This window comes from Apostichopus japonicus, chromosome 7 (genome assembly GCF_037975245.1).
Source record: "Apostichopus japonicus isolate 1M-3 chromosome 7, ASM3797524v1, whole genome shotgun sequence".
In the NCBI taxonomy this organism is placed as follows: Eukaryota; Metazoa; Echinodermata; class Holothuroidea; order Aspidochirotida; family Stichopodidae; genus Apostichopus; species Apostichopus japonicus.
Window position 1 is genome coordinate 3,551,058 of NC_092567.1, and position 23,133 is coordinate 3,574,190.

Here is a 23,133-nt window from a genome sequence, read left to right on the forward strand (position 1 = left end):
CCCTCTATTACCAACACCCTTTTAAAATATTCCCTATTTATCCATTATATATATTTTGTTTTATGAATCATAATATTCTACAGAATTCCTTTCACGATGACCTAATTATTTAAATAAATTCAACTAAACTAATTAAATCCAATCCTTTACATTAAAACACTGCCGACTTTACATTCTCTATTGTTAGTTTAAGGTTGATAACTTTTATTAATTAAATTAATTCCCTGTTTAACTGTTACGATGATTCTTACATCTACACCGGAATACTTACCTCAGCTCCTTCAAGCTTGTACACTGTGAGGAGTAAGACAAGATGGCCGCCAACTCTTCATTAGTTAGTCTCCTCCTGCTGTCAGAGATCCACAGCCTCTGGAGAGAACTCAGGATAGAGAGGGAGAGACCAGACTTAAGGATAAGGTTCAGACCAGACTCATCAACTCTAGGAGAGTAGAGGGATAGACCCACACAGGAGATAGGAATCTAGAATGAAAGAATATAGTTACTGATAATAGAGTAGATAGAGATAAATAGATTGGATTTGGTAAGGATTAGAATAATTATTATGATATTATGAATAATACAAATAACGAAATAAAAATAAAGGAAAGTAAAGCGATAAACCAAGACATTTAGGTCGTATTTATTTGTAAGAAGGAATCAGTTATTGGAACGGAAATAAGAGGCTGATTTTAAGGGGAGACAAATATAAACAGGAATAATTAGATTAGATTAGAGAAAAATAAAGTGGTAATGTAGGATTTAAGGGTTAATTTTATTGTTTTACAATTAAATTATTCATTAAAGTTTTTATAGCTAGTATAAGGTTTAATAAAATAAGAATGTGAGGCTTCACATTTTTATTTATTAGTTAATAGGAAACAAATCTCAATGACGGGTTGATAATTTTATAAGAAATGGGTAAATAATAATTGAGATTATCTATCTTTTAAAGAAAACAATTGATCACATTTATTTGTATTTCTATTTAGAACTTTCAGAAGGAAAATGTAATTTAATGTTATAGGAATCATGAAAAGGAAACTTATACTCTAACTAATATCAGGTTTTTATAAAGTTTAAGGATATCTGGAGGAATTATATTTAAATCAATAGGTTGTTTCTTATAATTAAAATGCAATTTAGAGAAGCAGATGTACGGTAGATCAAATTCAAGTTTCAAGAGAGAAGGTTGACGAGGCTTAAACTCAAAATGTAATAAACAAATTATTTAATTATTGATCCAAATCCAACTATTCAGCTTGAATTATAATTATTTCTAATTAATACGATTTGTTTAAAAGAAGATGTGCATCTGTGTTTAGTTATTAAATTCATTCCTAAGTTACGCGTTGAGTGTGACATAACTTCTAGTGGATTTTTTCGACATGTAGCTTTGTTCTTTCTTTGTGTTTGTAGATATTCCTAAATTGGGTATTGCTTATGATCTTAACTTTCTAAACTTTATCGTTTCTTCTAATTACGTAGTACCATCCGCTTTTTACATTTTTATTACAAATAATATTGTTATCTGGAAACACTTCATATCCTTGAGGGTTTATTTATACTAATTAATTAGTACTTTGATGGGGTCTTCATTGAAATATCTTCTGTTACTATTTAGTTCATCGGGTGTGAACAGTTAGCGGAACATTTAACGTTAGAGCTACGGCTCTGGCAAACTTCTGCTATTGAATGTTGCAGCAGGGTAAAATAAGTGGCGCACTTTCAATTTCAAAACCATTTTACTTTTAAATGTCATATGGCCATAAGTCTGTTGGCTTAGAAATGACGTACAGTTTTTATAATTATGTGGGCAAAATTAAGACAAAACCAGCTGTGAGTAGAACACCACGATCTAGTTGCTGCTGGAAAGACATGGACGAAAGATTCCTTTTTAATAACTATGTATTGCATTTGATTATTATCAGACTTAAATTGGAAAACTGTTTTATAGCGGTTCAAAGCTCTAGGCCATATACAGTATTTAACAAAGCTATATTTCCCATTAAATGTCAGGTATATTGGCAAGTCAGAAAGCCCCTTTTTCATTTCTGCCCTTGGTGCTCAGAACATTTTGGCAGAAAAAAATCTCATTTGGAGCACCAAATTGCATCTAAGGCCAGGTGAAAATGCAAAATTATTTACAAAATGAAGTGGGTGTTGAAGTGTGCTATATTGCACCAAATTGCATCTGAGGCCACCTGGAAATGCAAAAGGGGAGGGGGATACCCCCTCCCCTTACATCCCTCCCCCGGGCCGGCCATCAGTCTTCAGCCCCCCCCCCCCACTCAAAAGTACCTTCCTACGCCACTGTCAACAACTATATGCTAAGATTTGTATTATTTAGTTAGATTTGCTAAGCATCTCCTCTTGCTAAAAGTAGTAATTCTAGCTTTTCGCGGGTGATGTTTGAGCTTTTTACATAGCCTAACTGTATTACTTGTCTAACCTATAGCCTACCTAAGTTTGGCCTGGCCTTTGTACACATCCTAGCCTATGCCTCTATTCCATACCGTCAAATTATCTCGCTGATCAATAATTACTGTTTTAACTTTTCACAGCGGTTCCTCTCCATTAAACAATCCATCTTAATAACCACTCAACAAGTCAATGGTAACAAACAACGTCCACGAATTTACTACGTACTCTGCAACTCCACTGATATTACACTAACTCATTCATTGTCAGTGATACTGATATATACAAGATTTGAACAGGTATTCAATAGCACGAGTCACTGATATTCATATTACAGGTGTTTCCCAGCTGTTCTCGGGTGATGTTTGAGATTTGTAACAGACATTTGGCGCCAATAGAAATAAATGTACGTAACGTTATATATGCCCGGTGGAAACAGACAGTTTAAAAACTGACGTCGATTGGGTATGTAGTAAGGAAGGGATCAAGGAAGTAAATAATACAACACGACCTATATCAAGTATATCAAGCTATCATTGACATTTCTCCCTAAGCGGTAAGGGGGTTAGGCCCCGTGCACCCCCCCCCTCCCGCACCACCGGTTAAAATTTGGGCAAAAAAGCATTTTATGTACTCATTCACCCACCTTATTATCTGTTAGCGGTGCATAAACAAACAGTTAACACAAAAGTTTGAATACCGTCTGTTTCGAATGATTTGAAGGAGTACATGTTTAATGAATATTAAAACCTATATGGATTAACATAAATTGAACATCCTTGTTCAGTCATACACATCTTGCAGACACATCGTGCAGACAAAACGTGTCTGTGTCAAGTTACATTTTTGTTTTTACAAATAATCACTTGATCATCTTGAAATTATTGGAATAAATGTAACTACACGACTTTTTTTCATCCCTCCCCACCCAACCACCTTTGTAATGAATTCCATTCCTTGTCAGTGCTGGATTATTTAGCTAAATCTTTGCACCAGCAAAGAGAGTGTCAGGCAATCAAACGATGTTTTGTCTTTTCACGTACCTCGTTATTATTCAAATCAAAATACTATGTCGGCAATTCACCAATAATTGTACTAGTCAACTCATGTAGCCCCCCCCCCCCCCCTCTTTTCTCTCTTTTTACTGAGTACCATCCTTATCAATAAAGGTTTATTTTTTTTTTAGATGAAATAGTTGAAATTTATATAAGAAAGAATCTTGATTTCAAGAAATGCAATGGCAATTTCGATAAAAACGTACAAGTTTGAGATAAAACGCTAATATTTTTAGTTGAGAAGTCGACATTTTAAAAGTTTAAGTTTAAAACAAAAAGAAATCGACATTTTACATGAAGGGAATTAAAGAGGTCGAAATCAATCGAAGAGGTTTTAAATTTTAGAAAAAGTAGTTTAATGTTGAGAATTTCGGTTATATTACAGATTGCAATTTTAAGACAAACTTGATTTTCAAGAAAAGGGTTTCAATTTTGAAAAAGGGTTGAAATTCCCAGAAACATTCAAAACTTTCGGGATAAAATAATTAACGTTTTGATATGAAAATTTTGAAATTTGTCAGTGTTCCACGTGGTCACAATAATGACAAAATGTGTTCTGCTTGCTTAATTTTCATGCCTTCCGACCCCCTCCCAAACCAATTCATTTTTTGCTCCCTTGTTACGCCAATCAAGTGATTTGTCACATGTAGATATGAGGAAGGGTGTAGAACATAAAGGAGGAGGTACATCTTGTGGCTAATTTGTGTATATTTCTGATTAATTGCATAAGCGATAAGTTTGCCTCTCCGATCCTGAAAACGGATCGACTCTCCTGTATGGTTTAGTACCCAGTAACGTGGGTTCACATTCCAAAATTCTCCCGACAAATTTAGGAAGGGGAATGAACCTTTATGGTCAGACTATAGGTGGCGAAACTTTTGGTGGTGTTGCTGTGGAGTCGTTGAATGCAATTCCTTGTAGAGGTCCTCCGACTGAAACAATTCTGAGGCGTAGTTAGACTATAATTTTGTCTTAACTTAAGGTTGTGCTAAAGAATACTAGTGTGAAGTTTGAAAACTGAAACTGACCGATGTTAAAATCAAGTTGCATAATTGCATGGAAAATCAGAAAGTACAGTCTTGCTCGTCCAGTTATTCGGTAAATAGCCAGCCGTAGGGTGGGCATGTTGCCCAACCAGTTATTATTCCTATATACAATAACACTGGCGGATCCAGGACCTTTGTTTGGGAGGGGCCAAAGTGGCATTAGAGTGATATGGGGGAGGGGTCTAAGGGGAGGGGGCACCCCTCCCCTTTGGAAAATTTTCTATTGCTGAATGCCCTCAGATGCAATTTGGTGCGACAAAAGTGTACAATGGTGATGTTAATATACTTCTAAAAAAATGTTTCCCAGGTGTAATTTTCTAAAATATTTATAAAACAAAGTTGGGATCATCTTTCTCAAGAAATTTTATTTCTCAAAGGTTATAGATTTCTTACAACCAGCCTGTAACTGCAAAATGGTGTTAAACTGTAAATCCTCATGCTCAAACATTTACATAGCTCCCAACTCTTGAGAAGGCAAATGCTGGTCCATGCCACGAATCGCCGTCCTGGGGGAGGGGTATAAGGGGAGGGGGTGGAATTTTTTTTGAATCCTGGTGATGCCTACATGTAAAATGGTGGCACTTAGAAAGGCTTTTGTCACCCACAATTTTCTGAGAAATATGCATTTTTGTTTGTGTAACATCAATAAATTGAATAGTAGGTGATAATTCATGCTTTCCCGTGGCATGAAAATGTTCGCTGCTCGCCCCAATGAAAAGAAATATAGGCTAATTTGAGGTTCAAATGATGCTGTAAAGGAGGTTTTATACTCTATTATGCTAAATGCTAAAGAAATGATGGTTGCTAAGTCAAAATTTGATGCAATTTTTTTTATGTATTCTTGACAATTACAATGCGGTTTTTTCGGACGCTTTTGCGGGTCAGCGGGTTTGGGTGTTAGAATGCGGGTCTAATTCCCGCGAGTTGCGGGTCAGTTGGGAGCTCTGCATTTAATTTTAAATCAGAAAACGAAAAGGTTTAGACTAGTCCAGGCGCGGCGGAACGGAAAAATTATTGGGGGGGCTAATGTGTGGAGACTATCTAAGCGGAGCGCCACCATCGGTTGGCGCGGAGCGTACAATGAAATTTTAGGTTTTTTCAAACCCCCAGATGGCCGGAAACGGTGTTTTATGCTGCGAATACCTAGCCCTAAAATATGGGTCTCAAGCCTGCAATTACTCAGATTGCAAGAGAAAGTCTGTAAAAACATTGTAATTTGTATATTCGATGGTGTTTTAAGAGAGTAGCTATTACTCGTAGTGTACTCGCAAAGACGTTTTTGAGTGTAGTAAGGGCAGTGGCGGAGCTAGGGATATTGGTCGGGGGGGGGGGGGGCGCTTTCGACACTATCTAAGCGGAGCGCCACCACAGGTTGGCGCGGAGCGTACAGAAATTTTTTGAGTAAAGATACTCTATAGATTGCAGGAAATGACCCATTCCGGGCCTTGCTAATTTACATATAAACGGAGAATAAATAGGTGTCATTGCCATTTTGTCGGAAAATTACACCAACAGAATATGACAAATGTCAATAGGTAGATGAGAGCGCAATAAAACAGTCAATAATCGCGAATAAGTAAAAAGTGGTGAAAAGCCGAAAAGGGCGCCAGCAGTCCCTTTGAGTCCGTCAGGGGGGGGGGGGTTGCATCCGCCCCTGATCGTATGGACGCTCCGCCACTGAGTAAGTGGATGTTGGAGAACTGGCTGAAATGAGGCAAGTCATTGTCCTAACACGAAGTTGTGTTAAGCTTACCTGTATACTCACACTCACTGCTTCCACTTTTCACGGGGCGTGAAGACGCGGTTGGGGTGAAAATGTGGTCTATAGCCAGGGGACGGGCCGAGGGTCCCCCAGCATTTACTAAAATTATTACACCTATATAGTATACGTGTGCATCGGACAGATCGACAAGTATGCATTGAAAAAATGGGCAGATGCACGTTTCGGAGCCTTGGGGGGGGGGCTTATCATGCATTTTCCCCCTCAACTTTTGCATTGGGGGGCTAGAGCCCCCCAAGCCCCCCCCCGGTTCCGCCGCCACTGGACTAGTCTACCACTGCTATTCCTCTCGATTTTTTTTTAATTTCCAATCATATGATTTAGCGGATGTTCGGAAACACTTTTTGGCTCACCTTTGGGGGGGGGGGGGCATGGCCCCCCTTGGCCCCCCTTGGATCCGCCAGTGTACAATAATGCCTGAAAAAGAGGTATACACTATAGCATGTTACCTTCATGTAGCCATGTTACCACATTTTAGTATATAGCAGATGCATAGGTTATCTACTACTTCACAGGACTAGGGGAATGGGACCCCTTTTCAACCCCATTTTAATATAGGATTTAAAAGGGGAGGGGGGAGAGCAAATCCCAACTGATTTAGGTAGGTCCTACACTATTATGGAAAGGCTAGAATGGAAATAACAATTTAAAAAGGTGGCGGTGTGCTAGTTGGCCTGTTGAAGGCAAATCCCATGTAGATCCGCCCCCTGAAATTGCTTTGAAAATTCACGTTAAATGGTACACTCTGAGCATAATTAGACTACAGTTAGGTCTTTAATTGGCTCCATACACCATTTTTGCCAATCAATCCTTTTTGTAAAGTCGGAGGGGGGTGGGGGGGTTGGGGACGGGTGTACACCCGTAGCAGTGGCCTTCTTATCAGCTAAATGTAACATTGCCCACCCCCCCCCCCCTTCGACTTCCATATCCTAGTGTACAACTTATAACTTTTCTGATTAATGTTGAAATACCCAAAATCTTTCATCCCGTCATTTCAAAAGTTTTTAGAAATAAGTATTGACCTTTTTTCAAAGCTTGTAGTTAATCAATAGCCTATCCGGGCTGAAGAAAATGTCTAAGACATGTTAATCTTGCTGTCTTGATGGCAATTTCAAGCTGCTGTACAGGATTCTATGAACGCAACATTCAAGGGCGGCGGAAGCACTTTTAATCTGGGGGGGCACCGACATCAAAGGGCACTTTGCAGAAATTCGATTGGACTGATGCAGCCTTATATTTAGTACCCTTGATAACTCTTATTGTATTAACTTATTTGCGTATACACTTCACTCCATCGACGTCCCGCCCCCCCCCCCCTCCCCCTCAAGGAAAATATGCATACTAGCACTGCAATATCCAATGTGCAAATTGGGAAACAAGGAACAAGTTTTCTTTTGAGACAAAATGAGGTGAAATCATGCTAGTTGCTAATGTAGGAATCTTCCGAATTAGAGTTTACTTCTTGTTAATATCTTAACCAATTTTTTTCCATTCGAAATAGCTTTGAGTTTGACCCACAGAAATTCATTAAAAGTCAGGGGCGTAGCCAGGATTTGCAAAGTTGTATGCACGACTATCTGAGCGGAGCGCCACCATCGGTTGGCGCGGAGCGTACAAGAAAATTTTTGGTTTTACAAACCCCTCAGATGGCCGGAAACGGCCCTTCCCGAGTGTTCATTCTGGTTCCCTGGCCTCTTGCTAACTTGAGACACCTCAATTTTTATGTAGAAAAAGGGCACATTTTTAACCTGAGGAAAAGTGGGGGGGCACGTGCCCCCTGTGCCCCCCCGGTTCCGCCGCCCTTGGCAACATTAGCAGAAAAATGTCAAGGTGCAAATGATAAAATGACATTTTCCAGCATATTGTTGAAGTCCTCACTTATTAGATCTAAGGAGTTTGCCATTTTGCGGTAAATTGTTATTATTTCAATTGGAAGATTGACCATTTATCTGAAAAATAAGGGGAATTTCCCTCGTAGCCACGGAAATCGACTTGAACAAGTCTCATTTTCAAAATCTAAACAAACCAACGCCACAGTGTAAACAGCGTTTGAAGAATGGTACATGTACAGTATGGTTGTACTTCTCTGTTTGTTTGCCGTGATTCCCCGAAGCTACAGTACTGGCTTACGAAATATGAAGATAATGCAACATATTCCAGATGGTGAACATGATACCGAAAGAAACAGACGGAGTATATTGCAAATGTCAAAGAAGAAATCCCACGTATCAGTTGAGTTCCTTTCATAGGCTATGCACGTACAAGTACAGGCTCACAGGCCATCATAACGTTCAACGTTATGGCTTAGGTCTTCTCTAGTCATATAACATAAGCGCAGCCTAATTTAGGCCTAGTCTAACGATTTTAGTTACAATATTCAATAGTATGCAATGCCAGAATAAAGCGTGTCCTATACTCAGCACAATGTAGGGCTAGTTGAAGTATGGTGATGCATGCCTGTTATAGTTGGTTACAAGTTGAAGGGTAGATTTTCCTTCTTCAAATAATTTGATCATATTATTAATTTAAAAGTGTTCTACATAATTCGTCATAAAAAGTCATATAAAGTCATAAAAACCTACTCTTAAAGTACTCTGGAGTTGTTTGCTCTCCTGGGATATTGTGGATTTAAGTGCTAACCTGCCAGTGAGTAAAGGTCAAATTAAGCGCAAGGTTTTCCACAGATTGAGATTCAATATTCCATATCATATACAAGCATTATTGTAGTGTTTTATTGGATCATAGTGGAACTGCTATCAAGAGATTTTCTTTGTTGTGAGTATCCTTTTGTTTCTGAAGCCTTCTGAAATATCTAAATAACTAATTTGATTTCATGTTAGTGTTTCACTTTTGATTTAGAAGTCACTGAGGCTCTAACGGCTCCATGATGTAATAATTCAACCGTAGGAAGAAACCCTCTAGTAAATATGAAGACGGAGACTGTACTGGAGATTTGGACCTATGAACCTATCAAGCTTCTTCCAGTATCCTACACTTCTTGATGCACAGAGTTCCATAGGAATGGTAAGAATGAAGTAAATCTGGTCGTTGTGACTTTATTCACCACAACTGATGGCTACCGCTAGCAAGCATGGTTAAGGAAGTTAATTTCCTGTGCCACTAGTTATCAGTATCATGTCATGATAACATTTCTTCCTTGGATATTTGAGAGCTAAATACTGTTTAAAATAAACACATTTAGAGGGCATTCAAACATATACAAGCACTGGTATCCATTAGGGTGGTGAGCACTTGCCCCCACCCCCTCCCCCATAGGCTCCACTAGGGCTGCAAAATCACTCTCAGAGAACATTAAATATCTGAAAAGTGAAAATGCCTCAGCTAAAGTCCGAAGGGACTCCCACCAGGGCTTAGATTTATACTTCATAGAAATCACATTTTTCTCTGTAACATGTATTTACATGCACTTTAAGCTTAGTAGAAGAGGACAAGAAGTCTCAGAGATGTTACAGAGCTTTTCTGAAGTCCCACGCTAGGGCTCAGAGTAAAATCAGATTAAGTATTTCCATTACTGACATGTCCTCAAGTGCTCAAAATTGCTAGCAGATTCCAGAAACTATGTGAAAATACTGAAGATTTGGAGAGCTTTGCAGTACCCTTGCAAGTCCAGCCACTATAAACAGAGAACACAATTGGATATATACTTCCTACTAATCTGAGTATGAACAGCTGTGAATAAAGAATTGTCACTTATGCTTGTTTAATTTTTAAATATTGCTGAGCCAGTCACTGCAGTTGGTTTTAAGAATTTTTTTTTCTTAAAAGTCAAAATTTTGACATTTTCATCTCAAAAATTTTTAACTCAAATTTTGAGGTTACAAGTGTCTTCATCTGCCAAATTTGTAGAACTGCCCATATTGTATGGCTATTGACCAGCTGAACAGGGTACTTTATAAACCTTTGGTGATCCAAAATCTAGAAATAGACCCCCCTCCCGAGAGTGGTGTAACTAGGTCAATGTAGCCAATGCAGTCTCCAGGGGCCTGGGGCCATTAAATGAAGAAAAATAATATGGAAACACATCCACCAAAGCTGACACACTAAATTAGATACAGTTATCTCCTAATGAGTGGAAATTCAAAAGACATTCTGTCCTCAATACGAAAGAGAGGTGCAAAATCTCACAAATTTCTCAGTCAAGCCAAAATGCATGGTTGGGTTTGTGTGAGGTTGGACTCTCCTTTGGGAGCTCATTTATATCACTGCACCACACCTTTATATGCTACTTCCACTAAACAACGGACAATCCGGTTCAAGTTCGATGCTTAACTGGCTAATCGTTTATACACTTAATACCTGGTTATTGGAAACTGAACTGTACTTTCCTTCCTCTGTATTTTATTCTCTGTGATTGTCCATGTATACAGGGTAGTTAGCCAGAGACATTCACATATCTATTTCTGACTGACATTCTCAATGTCTCCTATAATTAAGACTTAAATCTCATTCACATCACTTTCTTTTCTCTTCATTAGGTTAATTATGAAGCGAGCTGTTAGGGGATCACCTATTCCACCTGTAGTTACTAGTTTTCGATGGAAGTCACGTTCATACTGTGCTGACAAGGACAATGAATGGTTCATCATCTGATATTTCTTCCATGTGATGGTAATCACATTAATGGTTAGTATATAACAGTGATAGTAATGTTTCAACAACCTCTGGTATGTTTTTTGGATAGCATCTCAGATCAAGGAATACTCTTTTACCTCCATTCACTCTCACTAAATGAATTTTGTATCAAGTTTAACTCATCCACTCAAAATACAACTGACAGAATAAATCTCTAGTAAGGACATGAAAATGATCAGTTTCTTGCTGGATTAATTCATTAATTGGTATGTTTGTAATGAGCTTTCCATGACACAATAGGCCCCCCAAACACCCTCTGGTACGTTTTAACCATTTGTCAAACTGAAATAAAAATTGCCTCCGAGACTCATATTAATAAATTCTTCTAGAACTCCTGACACTTCTAGAATGGTAAGACTGGAAGACAACTTGTTGGTTCTGTAAGAAAGTAGCTTGGGTTACCTACAAATATGTCTTCTGTTGAGGTAATTACTTCCTTCAGATTAAAACCGAAAACTTGTAATACCAGTTTAGATTTCATAATGCTGTAGAAACATTAAAGAAGTCAACTCAGTCTGTATTGCTGAGCTTTGAGTTAGAGGTATTTGTAATGAACACTCCATCAAACAAAAACAAGAAACCTTGATTAATTTAGGTTGGTCACACAAAGGTCACACAACTATGGATATATTCTTGAACTTTAATGTACTTTGTTTGTTATGAATTTTATTTACTGAAGCACAGTAGACATGACTGTTTTAAGCATTTGCTTACATATTGGAATTATGATTTGAAATGTAATTGGACAGTAAAATGCAAATCAACTCCACCTTTGGTATTCATCTCAAAGATGTCTATCATATCAGCTGAAGATTATGGTTGGGTTTGTATCTGCTTTACTTCTTTGTTATTTTTCTCCAAACTCCTGAAAAACTGTCACACACCAGTTCTAAGATTCACAATCACATCTTGTGAGGATAAAGAAGCATTATTCAAGTAAGGTGTACACAAAACCAGTAACATTGAGAGCCAGGCACAGTTCAATGCACAGTTGTGTCACCAGATCCACTTTGTTTGTCCAAAGTTAAAAGTATATCATTCTTTATCACATATTTCACTGGGCACTTAGCTGACAACTGTAGCCACCACCCAACCCCCACCTCTCACACCAAGGATGCACAGAACAAAATGCTATATAATAATAGTATATATATATATATATATATATATATATATATATATATATATATATATATATATATATATATTTATATATATATATATATATATATATATATCAAAATCAACTGATAGAAAAAACATGTTGTTTAACTCAATCAATGATAGAACAATGTCAGCATTTCAGAAATCCTACAAATTCATCAACCTATAGACAGTACAGTGAACCATTGGTTCCTAAATTTTGTGACCAGAATCCTTCATCATGTTTTCTTCAGGCTCCATTCTATTTCAGGGTTGCATTGTTATAACTTTTGTTTCTCATATGAATGTTAATCAGACTGGATTGCCAGTGGTATTTCTTAAAGTTTGTACTGAAGATTCAATGCTTGTCTCAATTTCAAATTAATGTTTCTTTATATTCCAATTAGTTTGGTATTAGGTGAGCTGTATATACACTGTGGGCAGCATTATGAGACCTTGAACACATCTTGTACAGTCTATAGATTTGTATTCTAATTGTATTAGTTTCTTAACATTGTTATTATAATTATAACTGAGTGATTTGTTTTGAAACTACAGTAGCATACCATATGTTTATAATAGCTGTGTTCTGTGTTTGACAATGTTACATGATAGAATGCAGCTACTTACAGACCGGGTTATGACAATTTACATGAATAATAACATCATAACTGATAACCAAATGTATTTTGTTTTTTCTCATCATCAGGTTAACTGGAATTAATCAGTACTGAGATCAGCCTGTTTAGGGATTTACCAGTTTAATGTCCGTATAACAGCTCTTGGAAGAAATGTGTACAGTTTACATGAGCAGGGTAATGATTGTATGGTCCACCACCTGATTTTTACCCCACCCACCCCTCCCCCTCTTCCATGAGAATGCAAGTGTTTAATTGCATATTTTTACTCCATGACGTATCAGATGATCCCTCAAGGAAAATTTCCACACCGGAAAGTCTATCATCCAGTCATGGAGGTATTGAGAATTGCACTATGACAAGCAACAGTTTATGATTCTATCACAGAAGATCATACAACACAATATGACAAGTTCTTGTAGGATCCAGCATGTTTTGTCATCTGAAATCCTTAATGCAGTTGTATTATTTTTATGTTCTTAAAGTTAGTCTGTTATTGAGTAATTATGTTATAAGAGTGTGTTTGGGTAGGAGGGGGGGGGGGGGTGCATCAGGTTGCTATCTATTGGCAAAGATAGAAATTAAGTTACTGGGAAAGTTGTGAAAGCAAAAACAACAACATTTATGTAATAGAGCAGCTTCTGCTTCACACTTATATACCAATAGTTTGACAAAAGCAATCTAGACCAGTAATTAGGCCAAACTTTGCTTGACTTCAAAGTAACAGAATTACAAATTTGGTGTTCATACAAAGATGAACAACTTCATTGGCCTGCTGCACCAAATAACGTTAAAAGTACCAATTAGAATGTGTGCTGATCACTTTAGTCTAATCCAAAGGATTGCAAACATGTTACCAAGTTTTGCCTTTTGTTTTCTTATGGATAAATTTCCAAAAATTATTCAACTTTAAAATAAAAGTGCCTTGCAATAAAATGAATGAACTTGCGATTATTCAGTCATTTTAGTATATAAGCTTGTGTATCTGTGAGCAATGGAATAACTGTTGAGTAAATATTAAAAAGGCAAACTCAAAAACAAGGGATTTTATCGTTTGCATTAAAACATCTAGTTCAGATATGATTCTTATAGTCTTTGTCTTTATCTCCTCATTAGGTAAATGTGGATTAATCTTTCTTGAGACGATCTTTGGGGGTCACATGATGTGGATCTTGCACAGAATGGCTTACAATATGCTGATGGTAATGATTAGTGTATAATTAGTGTATAGCAGGACTGGTAAGCTGGGTTGTAGTTATAATTAGATTTGATTCTGAAGTAGAAAGTGATTTTGTTACTGCCTAATCCTGGTGGAACAGTAATTGTATTGAATCTTGCTTGATCAGCAAACTCCCTAAGGGCCTAGGAAGAAGATAATGGCTTCAGTCTAACATACATACACCATATATTAGGCAATACATGTCATACATTGTATTGCTTACCATTGTGTAAAAGTACACAAAGAGGTGTATGTGTTTAGTATACTGGGTCCATTTTTTCTTTTGTGTAGCCATCATAAATTAAGGAACAAAATATTCAGATGACTTGATCCCTTCTAATTTTTCAGTCAGTCATAGTGTTGGGTGGCAGGTAATGGTAGTAATCAGTCTTAACAGCGCAGCCAGACTCCTCTGGATTGTCAGCCTAATTGCCGCAAATAATAGCCAGTAATATGTATGGCAGGCTCATAAACAATCAATTTAATTCATAAGTGCATGTGCCCTAACAATTAAATAGAGTCACTGCACACAAAATGAGACCCATACACACACTAAGTTAAAACCATACCCACACTAAGTTAGAACCATGTAGAATGACTAACAGGAACCATAAAAATCTCTGTTTCCATCCTAACCTTTCCTACCCTTCCCCTCTCAGTACATCTAAAACCCAATAAAATTGATGTCAAATTTAAATCTGAAGATAATTTAGGTTTAATGTCATTTGTCAATGAGCTATATACTAAGGGATTACAAATGGAAGTCTTTAGTGGGTTTACTGTAATGTGTGGATATGTCGTTGTCAGTCAGTAATACAAGACATGCATGTAGCTTCTGGACCCTATGCATGTCCTCAGAGTAAAAACCAAAGTAATTCAGAATTCCATTCTTAGCCATTGGTTAATAGTGTTGAATGATTTTCTTAATGTGTTCTGTCTTAGATGTACATTACTTGCACTTCAGCTATATTACTGGCCATTTAAGAGATATTTCCAGCAAACTCCAGCAGATGTGTTTTCTACATTTATTTTCTGTTGCAATACTATAAAAGATAGCTCACAAAGCTGGTAGAAAATTTCCAGCAATTGTCAAAAGATGTTATTTATCAGGGCGGGGGGGGGGTGGCTACACAATTCTTGGGAGGTAACATGGAGTTGATCAGTCACCACTACAAGTGTTGTAATTGCTTACATCAGATGTAAACATATTCCTAAAAACAATATATTTGCTGCCTTGAGATTACAGCTCTATAAGACACAAGGGAAGATGTTGATGTATGTTACAAAAATGATCACAGACCTTATGAATTTTCTCCTTGATAAATCTAGTGAATGGAAAGTTGAATTATTGTGTATTTTCTCTTTAACTTCCAGGTGATACAGTTTCTTCTGTACATTTCCTCCAAGAAAGTGAAAGAAAAAGTCACCTACACACCAAAGTGTGCACAATTCAATCAATCTCTCCTTAGGCACCACAATCACATGTCCTCGGGGGGACTTCCCATAGGGTGCAGCCACAAACTGGCGCACACAACTATATTTACAAGTCCCCATTTATACACCTGGGTGAAGAGAGGCAATGGAGATAAAGCACCTTGCCCAAGGACACAATGCAATGATCTGGCCAGGGCTCGAACCTGTAATCCTTAGAACAATCCACTGCCTTTAACCACTTGACCACAACGCCCTCCCAGGGATGTGTTTGAAATTAAGAAACTATAAAGTCGTTGAATTTATATGTGCATTGTCACCTGTGGGATACTCCCAAGATTATCTGGCATGCTGTAACATATCAACCCGAACTTATTATCAGCATGTTGAGTTACCATGCAGGTACATAGACAGTCACAGTTTGTTGGGTACTGAGGACTAAACTGATGAATGCTGAATTCCATATTTCTAAAATGAAATACTCTTGTTGAAATCAATCAGTTACATAGAACTGTGTTATACATATAATGAGTTCATATGTGAGAAAAATTGTGTAGTGTAGCCAGCAATTTGACAGTCATCGGATACCAATGGCTTTAAATTTGCTACCATTTCTAATAAATAAATATATGTTGCCATACGTCTTTCTTAGGATTCTAATTGCTGTCCACAACTTAAAGTAAGCTGTGGTCAGTCAACAATATTGTTTTGCCATGTTTTAACATTAATTAATGTTATGTTTTCAGTGTCGAGGGAGAGGGGAGTAGCAGAACCTGTTCAGTTGCTGTCCAATCCACAATATTACTCTTGTGAAACATTCCTTAAATATTATTGTAACTGAAGCTCTCTGATGCTTGCCATACACCAGACCGGCATCACTTTACAAACTTAAGAGAATTCTTATGCGTTGAATCTTAGCCATTTATTTCTGTTAACCCTACATATATTATTATATATTCTATGTATCTGTTTATTCTGTTCTATGTTCTTTTCTGGTCACATTCCACCCTCATGTTTCTTGATTACTATATATGGTCATATTTATTATTCTGTCAATACTGCTGTTATACAATGTTGGTCGTCGTAATAAATTGAAAGAATGGCGGTTGTGTTATAAACAATACTTCCTCAAGCTGCTGATTGATAACTATATTAACATACTTTTATATGGTATATAAGGCCAGAGACTGTATACTTCGCTTCTGTCCATGATGTAGGCCCAACCATTCATAATTCATGTTCGCCTCTATGTGGACCGAACATTAGCTTGAAAGGTAATGTTACACCTAATTAATTAGAATGTAATGAATTCCAATGATGTTTAGTTAAGGCTAATGATGTAATAAAACCCTCTCATGTTTATGTATATGGTTGATGATTATTCATGAGATGCTGATTATTGTGTTTACTGTTGAACTTTAATTCCTCTTTTCTTGTTTATTATTCCCAGAAAATTTTCCGTTGTTCATTTATACTTGTATAATTATCTTTACGTATAATATAATAAATTGTTAGAGGAGTGGACAAAGAGAGGGGAGATGGAGAGGGTGGGGATGGAGAGGGTGGGATGGAGGAGTTTGAGGGAGATGGAGGGGTTTGGTGGAGATGTAGGGGTTTGATGGAGGGGGTTGGGGAGTTGGAGAGGGTGGGGGATGAAGGGGTGTGAGGGAGATGGAGCGGGTTGGGGAGTTTGAGAGGGTGGGGATGGAGGGGTTTGATGGAGATGGAGGGGTTTGATAGAGATGGAGGGGTTTGATGGATATGGAGGGGGTTGGGGAGAGGGTGGGATGGAGGGGTTTGATGGAGATGGAGGGGTTTGATAGAGATGGAGGGGTTTGATGGATATGGAGGGGGTTGGGGAGATGGAGAGGGTGGGATGGAGGGGTTTGATGGAGATGGAGGGGTTTGATAGAGATGGAGGGGTTTGATGGATATGGAGGGGGTTGGGGAGATGGAGAGGGTGGGGGATGGAGGGGTTTGATGGAGGGGGTTGGGGAGTTGGAGAGGGTGGGGGATGGAGGGGTGTGAGGGAGATGGAACGGGTGGGGATGGAGGAGTTGGAGAGGGTGGGGGATGGGGGGTGTGAGGGAGATGGAAGGGGTTGGGGAGATGAATGAGGTGGGGATGGAGGGGTGGGGATGGAGGGGTTTGAGAGATATGGAGGGGTTGGGTAGGTAGAGGGGGTTGAGGAGATGGAAGGGGTTTGGGAGATGGAGGGGACGATGGTTATATACGGTATTTTTTCTATCTTTCCTAACAGGGTCAGTGCATTGCTCTTTACACGCAGTAGTTTAGTATTCAGGGCCGTAGCCTGCGCATGAGTAGCTGCCCCCTGAGATTTACACTCTCTAAATGAAAGTAGGCCGACGATAAATGTTCATATCATTTCTTCTGATTTAATTAGTCTGTAGTGTGCAAACTCCGAGATTCTAGGAACGCATTGTAGGAATGGCGTTAGTAACATATAAGGTTTACTTTAAATGCTCATCACGTATATGCACGATCTCTGATGCGACTACTGTTTCTGGTGGTTTCAGAGGGGGGGGGGGGGGGGCGGGCTGGTGGCAGAGGGGGATTATAATAACAATAAAGGTAGAGAGCTCCAAAGATTTAACCTGCTATGAACAGTGTAGCAGCCTTACGTGAAACTACGGTTCATAAATATACTTATTACGTATGTTTCACTGTTATCCCCTATATTAGTGCCAAAATGTTTTACTAAGAATACACGGTCCACTCACTCAGTTCATCCCCCCTCCCCTACCCGCAGTAGGTCCTTAGTGTCATGATGGTCCCTTTTTGGAAATGACCAACCCACTCAAATTTCTTGAAAAAGCGCCTGGTACCGTATATCCGCACATCAAAGCATCGCTATGTAACATTTGGACGATACATTTTTTCTCGATGTTCCTTAACTGCTGCTTGGAATTCTACCCAGGCTACGGCCCTGATGTTTATATTTATTTTTATGATTTGTTGTTTCCGATGAAGTGAATGTGCGGTGTACCTGAATACCAAATAGTGCTTTTCAAATGTACTTATAATACCATATGTGTGCATGTTGTATATGTCTGGATAACTAGATAACCTTGTGTTCAAAGTTTAGATGTTTCCTTTTGGGTTTAAGTTTCAATTTGAATAATTCTGATTGAGGCCATAAGTTACACCAGGATGTGAAATAGATAAGTCTTTCTTAATTCAAGTCTTTTCTTGTCAAATGTGACTTTTTTTATTAATTATATTTATGAATGACATATCAATTCGAGCACCAAACAGAAATAACCTGAAGATTTGTAGAGTCCAACCCCTGGACCCCTGGCGGGGGTTAGCCCTTGGAGCCCACCCGCTAAGTCGCTCGCCGACTCCTTCGGTTTATTTATGTTCCCTTATTTATGCCCCCTCCCCCACCCAACTCTCAATTCGGATTGACGCTCCTGATCAGAGCATGATTGATTTTAGCTTAAAGCAGCTGGTTGTGTGTGTAGCTTTATCTCCTACGCATATACTGGTCAAGTATATTCACTGTCTACTGTTAACTTGTAGTAATAACTGATTAATGAAACAATATGTTCACAAAACTCGAGTCTGTCACATCTCAAAACAAACAAAGAAACTTTAAGCAGTATGATCCTAACAATCCGGTGTTACCATCCTCTATCGGTTAGTGGTGGGGGGGGGGGTGATTTGAATTAATTTGTCCACCATGAATGTTGAAATTAGACAAGAAGTTAGAGGATTTGCAAATGAGGGAATAAAGCATTACATTAATGTAATTAAGAGCGGAGACACGATTGAGGTGTTTGTCATGATATGCAATATTTCATGACTTGGTCTGAACATTTCACAGAGGTACACAATATATAAATGAGCACCTCTATATTGCTTTATCTGCCTCGATTTATATTAAGCGAGAATATAGTATCCTGCTGACAATAAAACTTGCGTACGAAAAAATACCCACATTAGTGAAACTATCTTTCACCTTTTCACACCCATGTCAGTGACGTAGCCAGGAATTTGAAAGGGGGGGGGGAGCACTTTTTGCGATTGATATGGATTTTCAAAGTTGTAGGCAAGACTATCTGAGCGGAGTGCCACCATCGGTTGGCGCGGAGCGTACAAGAAAATTTTTGGTTTTACAAACCCCCCAGATGGCCGGAAACGGCCCTTCCCGAATGTTCATTCTGGTTCCCTGGCCTCTTGCTAACATGAGACACCTCATTTAATATCACTTTTAAACCCAAAAAACAAACGAGTTAAAATAGTACGTAATTCAATAATACATAATGTATTAAAATTAGCAAGGTACACAAGGGCGGTGGAAGCACTTTTAATCTGGGGGGGGGGGGCACCGACGTCAAAGGGCACTTTGCAGAAATTCGATTGGACTGATGCAGCCTGATATTTAGTACCCTTTATAAATCTTATTGTATTATCTTATTTGCGTATACACATCACTCCATCAACGCCGCCCCCCCCCCCCCCCGTCTTAGTATTCTTACTTTTCAACTTATGATACTTGTAGATACCAAGATAGGCCAGAAATGTCTTTGATACAACCATAGCCAGTAATTGTCTTTGATACAACTGTAGCTAGTAAATGTTTATCAAAAAGGCTGTTTTGGAACTTGGAACGCCGATCGCGACAACAACAGGCAACAAAGTGCTGCAGCTCTATACATATAAAGTCTGTTAATCAACGATAGGCTTATTTGACTGTGGAATGTTCTCAACTGGAATTTTATCTGCGTAAACGGGTTCTTAAGTAGATGTTAAAAAACTGACAAGATCGTATCCTAGTCTTTTTCGGCGGGTAGAGTATTGAATGAAACGGCACGCGATATGAATGACAGCCTAGATGACAGAAGAATAGGTCACCTAATTTAGCCATAATCTTGCTACGTTCATTTCAATAGTTTTTCCTGTCTAGACTCTTAAACTCGTCCAGCAAGCTTATGGATTTGAATTATGGGTGTTTCAATAAAAAAGATAACTTGGTCAAAAAAAGTGCTACATACTGGCTACGCCCCTGATAGTTCTAAATTAGGATTAGATCTCTTACTGAAATATCGCTGACCTAATAAGGTGATCAAGAGTACAAGTTTTATGTAGAAAAAGAGCACATTTTTAACCTGAGGAAAAGTGGGGGGCACTTTCCCCCTGTGCCCCCCGGTTCCGCCGCCCTTGAAGGTACATGTATAGAGTAGTCTTACTTTTCAACTTCTGATACTTGTAGATACAAAGATAGTCCAGAAATGTCTTTGATACAACTGTATAGCTAGTAAATAATTAAGTTAGCCTAATAAGAGAAGGCGAGAGCTATCCGACGATTGCCATCTGATGCAAATTTCTCAAGTGTTTTCTCAACTGAAATATTATCTGCGTAAACGGGTTCTTAACTACATGTTAAGAAACTGACAAGATCGGATCCTATAGTCTTTTTCGGCGGGTAGAGTGTTGAATGAAACTATCGTGCTACATACTGGTTACGCCCTGATCATATGATATCATTATCAGCAGATTTTGTTTCCTGTTTAAATTCTTTTACATGTTCTTTTACATAATATATCAGAAAGACAAACATAGTGCTCTTTTACAAGTTTTCCAGTAGGATGATTCTTGTTTATTGTCCAATGTCTGGACTTTAATACATTTGACGAACTTAACTGATGCACAATATAAATTTTCATACTTTGTAGTACAGCCAGATATGCAGTGGCCTAAAAACAAATATCGTTATCGCAGTGTATTAGCAGTGTAATAATTATTTAAAGGAAGTGCGTATCACGTACGATTGCTAGCTTAGCTTCATAACATGCTGTTCTTGCAACAACTTAGGACGACTCATTGAACGAACGTTGTCGACGTTGTTGTGCATACAGTTCGTGACATTCCAAAGAGTGCGGTTAGGACCCACCTGAAGTTAGCAGGATATTCTGCTAGCAGGATATTCTGTGTACAAAGTCAACGTGGAAATTTGGGAGTTGTAGCGTGTACAAAGTCAATGAGAAAACTTTTTTTGCCAGGGTGACCAGCGACATGTGACAAATAAACGCTAGATTTGCCGGACCAAACATACTGGATTTTCATAGATACGACCCCTGGCTCCCTAACAGGATACATTTTCACCCTCTCATTGCCGTCCGTATCCCCAAAGAGGGCCCTATTCTCTAGATAGTCGTAATATCAGTATTGTAATAAGACTGGCTAATTACAGTCAAATTGCATTAACTGAACATATTTATGCCGGACCGAAGATATTGGATTTTGATAGATACGACCCCTGGCTCCCTAACAGAATACATTTTGACCCCCTCATTGCCGTCCGTATCCCCAAAGAGGGCCCTGTTCTCTCTGTAGTCGTAATATCAGTATTGTACTAAGACTGGCTAATTACAGTCAAATTGCATAGACTGAACATATTTATGCCAGACCAAACATACTGGATTTTGATAGATACGACCCCTGGCTCCCTAACAGAATACATTTTTACCCCCTCATTGCCGTCCGTATCCCCATAAAAGGGCCCTATTCTCTCGATAGTCGATATATTAGTATAGTTCTAAGACTGGCTAATAACAGTCAAATTGCATAAACTGAACATATTTATGCCGGACCAAACATACTGGATTTTGATAGATACGACCCCTGGCTCCCTAACAGAATACATTTTGACCCCCTCATTGCCGTCCGTATCCCCATAAAAGGGCCCTATTCTCGCGATAGTCGATATATCAGTATAGTTCTAAGACTGGCTAATTACAGTCAAATTGCATAGACTGAACATATTTATGCCGGACCAAACATACTGGATTTTCATAGATACTCTCCATGGCCCCGTATCAGGAATGATTTCGACCCCCTCATTGCCGTCCGTATCCCAAAAGAGGGCCCTATTCTCTCGATAGTCGATATATTAGTATAGTTCTAAGACTGGCTAATTACAGTCAAATTGCATAGACTGAACATATTTATGCCGGACCAAACATACTGGATTTTCATAGATACGACCTCTGGCTTCCTAACAGAATACATTTTGACCCCCTCATTGCCGTCCGTATCCCCATAAAAGGGCCCTATTCTCTCGATAGTCGATATATTAGTATAGTTCTAAGACTGGCTAATTACAGTCAAATTGCATAGACTGAACATATTTATGCCGGACCAAACATACTGGATTTTCATAGATACGACCTCTGGCTTCCTAACAGAATACATTTTGACCCCCTCATTGCCGTCCGTATCCCCATAAAAGGGCCCTATTCTCTCGATAGTCGATATATTAGTATAGTTCTAAGACTGGCTAATTACAGTCAAATTGCATAGACTGAACATATTTATGCCGGACCAAACATACTGGATTTTCATAGATACGACCTCTGGCTTCCTAACAGAATACACTTTGACCCCCTCATTGCCGTCCGTATCCCCATAAAAGGGCCCTATTCTCGCGATAGTCGATATATCAGTATAGTTCTAAGACTGGCTAATTACAGTCAAATTGCATAGACTGAACATATTTATGCCGGACCAAACATACTGGATTTTCATAGATACTCTCCATGGCCCCGTATCAGGAATGATTTCGACCCCCTCATTGCCGTCCGTATCCCAAAAGAGGGCCCTATTCTCTCCATAGTCGTAATATCAGTATTGTGCTAAGACTGGCTAATTACAGTCAAATTGCATAGACTGAAAATATTTATGCCGGACCAAACATACTGGATTTTGATAGATGCGACCCCTGGCC

At 38.6% G+C, this 23,133-nt stretch overlaps 2 protein-coding genes across 2 annotated transcripts in view; one reads left to right on the top strand and one right to left on the bottom strand.

Annotated features, from left to right (window-relative positions):
- LOC139969997 (uncharacterized) overlaps nt 1-23,133 on the top strand; it is a 310,518-nt gene that overhangs the window by 150,756 nt on the left and 136,629 nt on the right. The gene's annotated exons all lie outside the window — the stretch shown is intronic.
- The window catches only part of LOC139969971 (uncharacterized), a 480,181-nt gene that overhangs the window by 57,999 nt on the left and 399,049 nt on the right, over nt 1-23,133 (bottom strand). Inside the window, exon 7 of the mRNA XM_071975453.1 lies at nt 272-480. Within this exon, the coding sequence (XP_071831554.1) occupies nt 272-480 (209 nt within the window). The remainder of the gene's footprint in view (nt 1-271; nt 481-23,133) is intronic.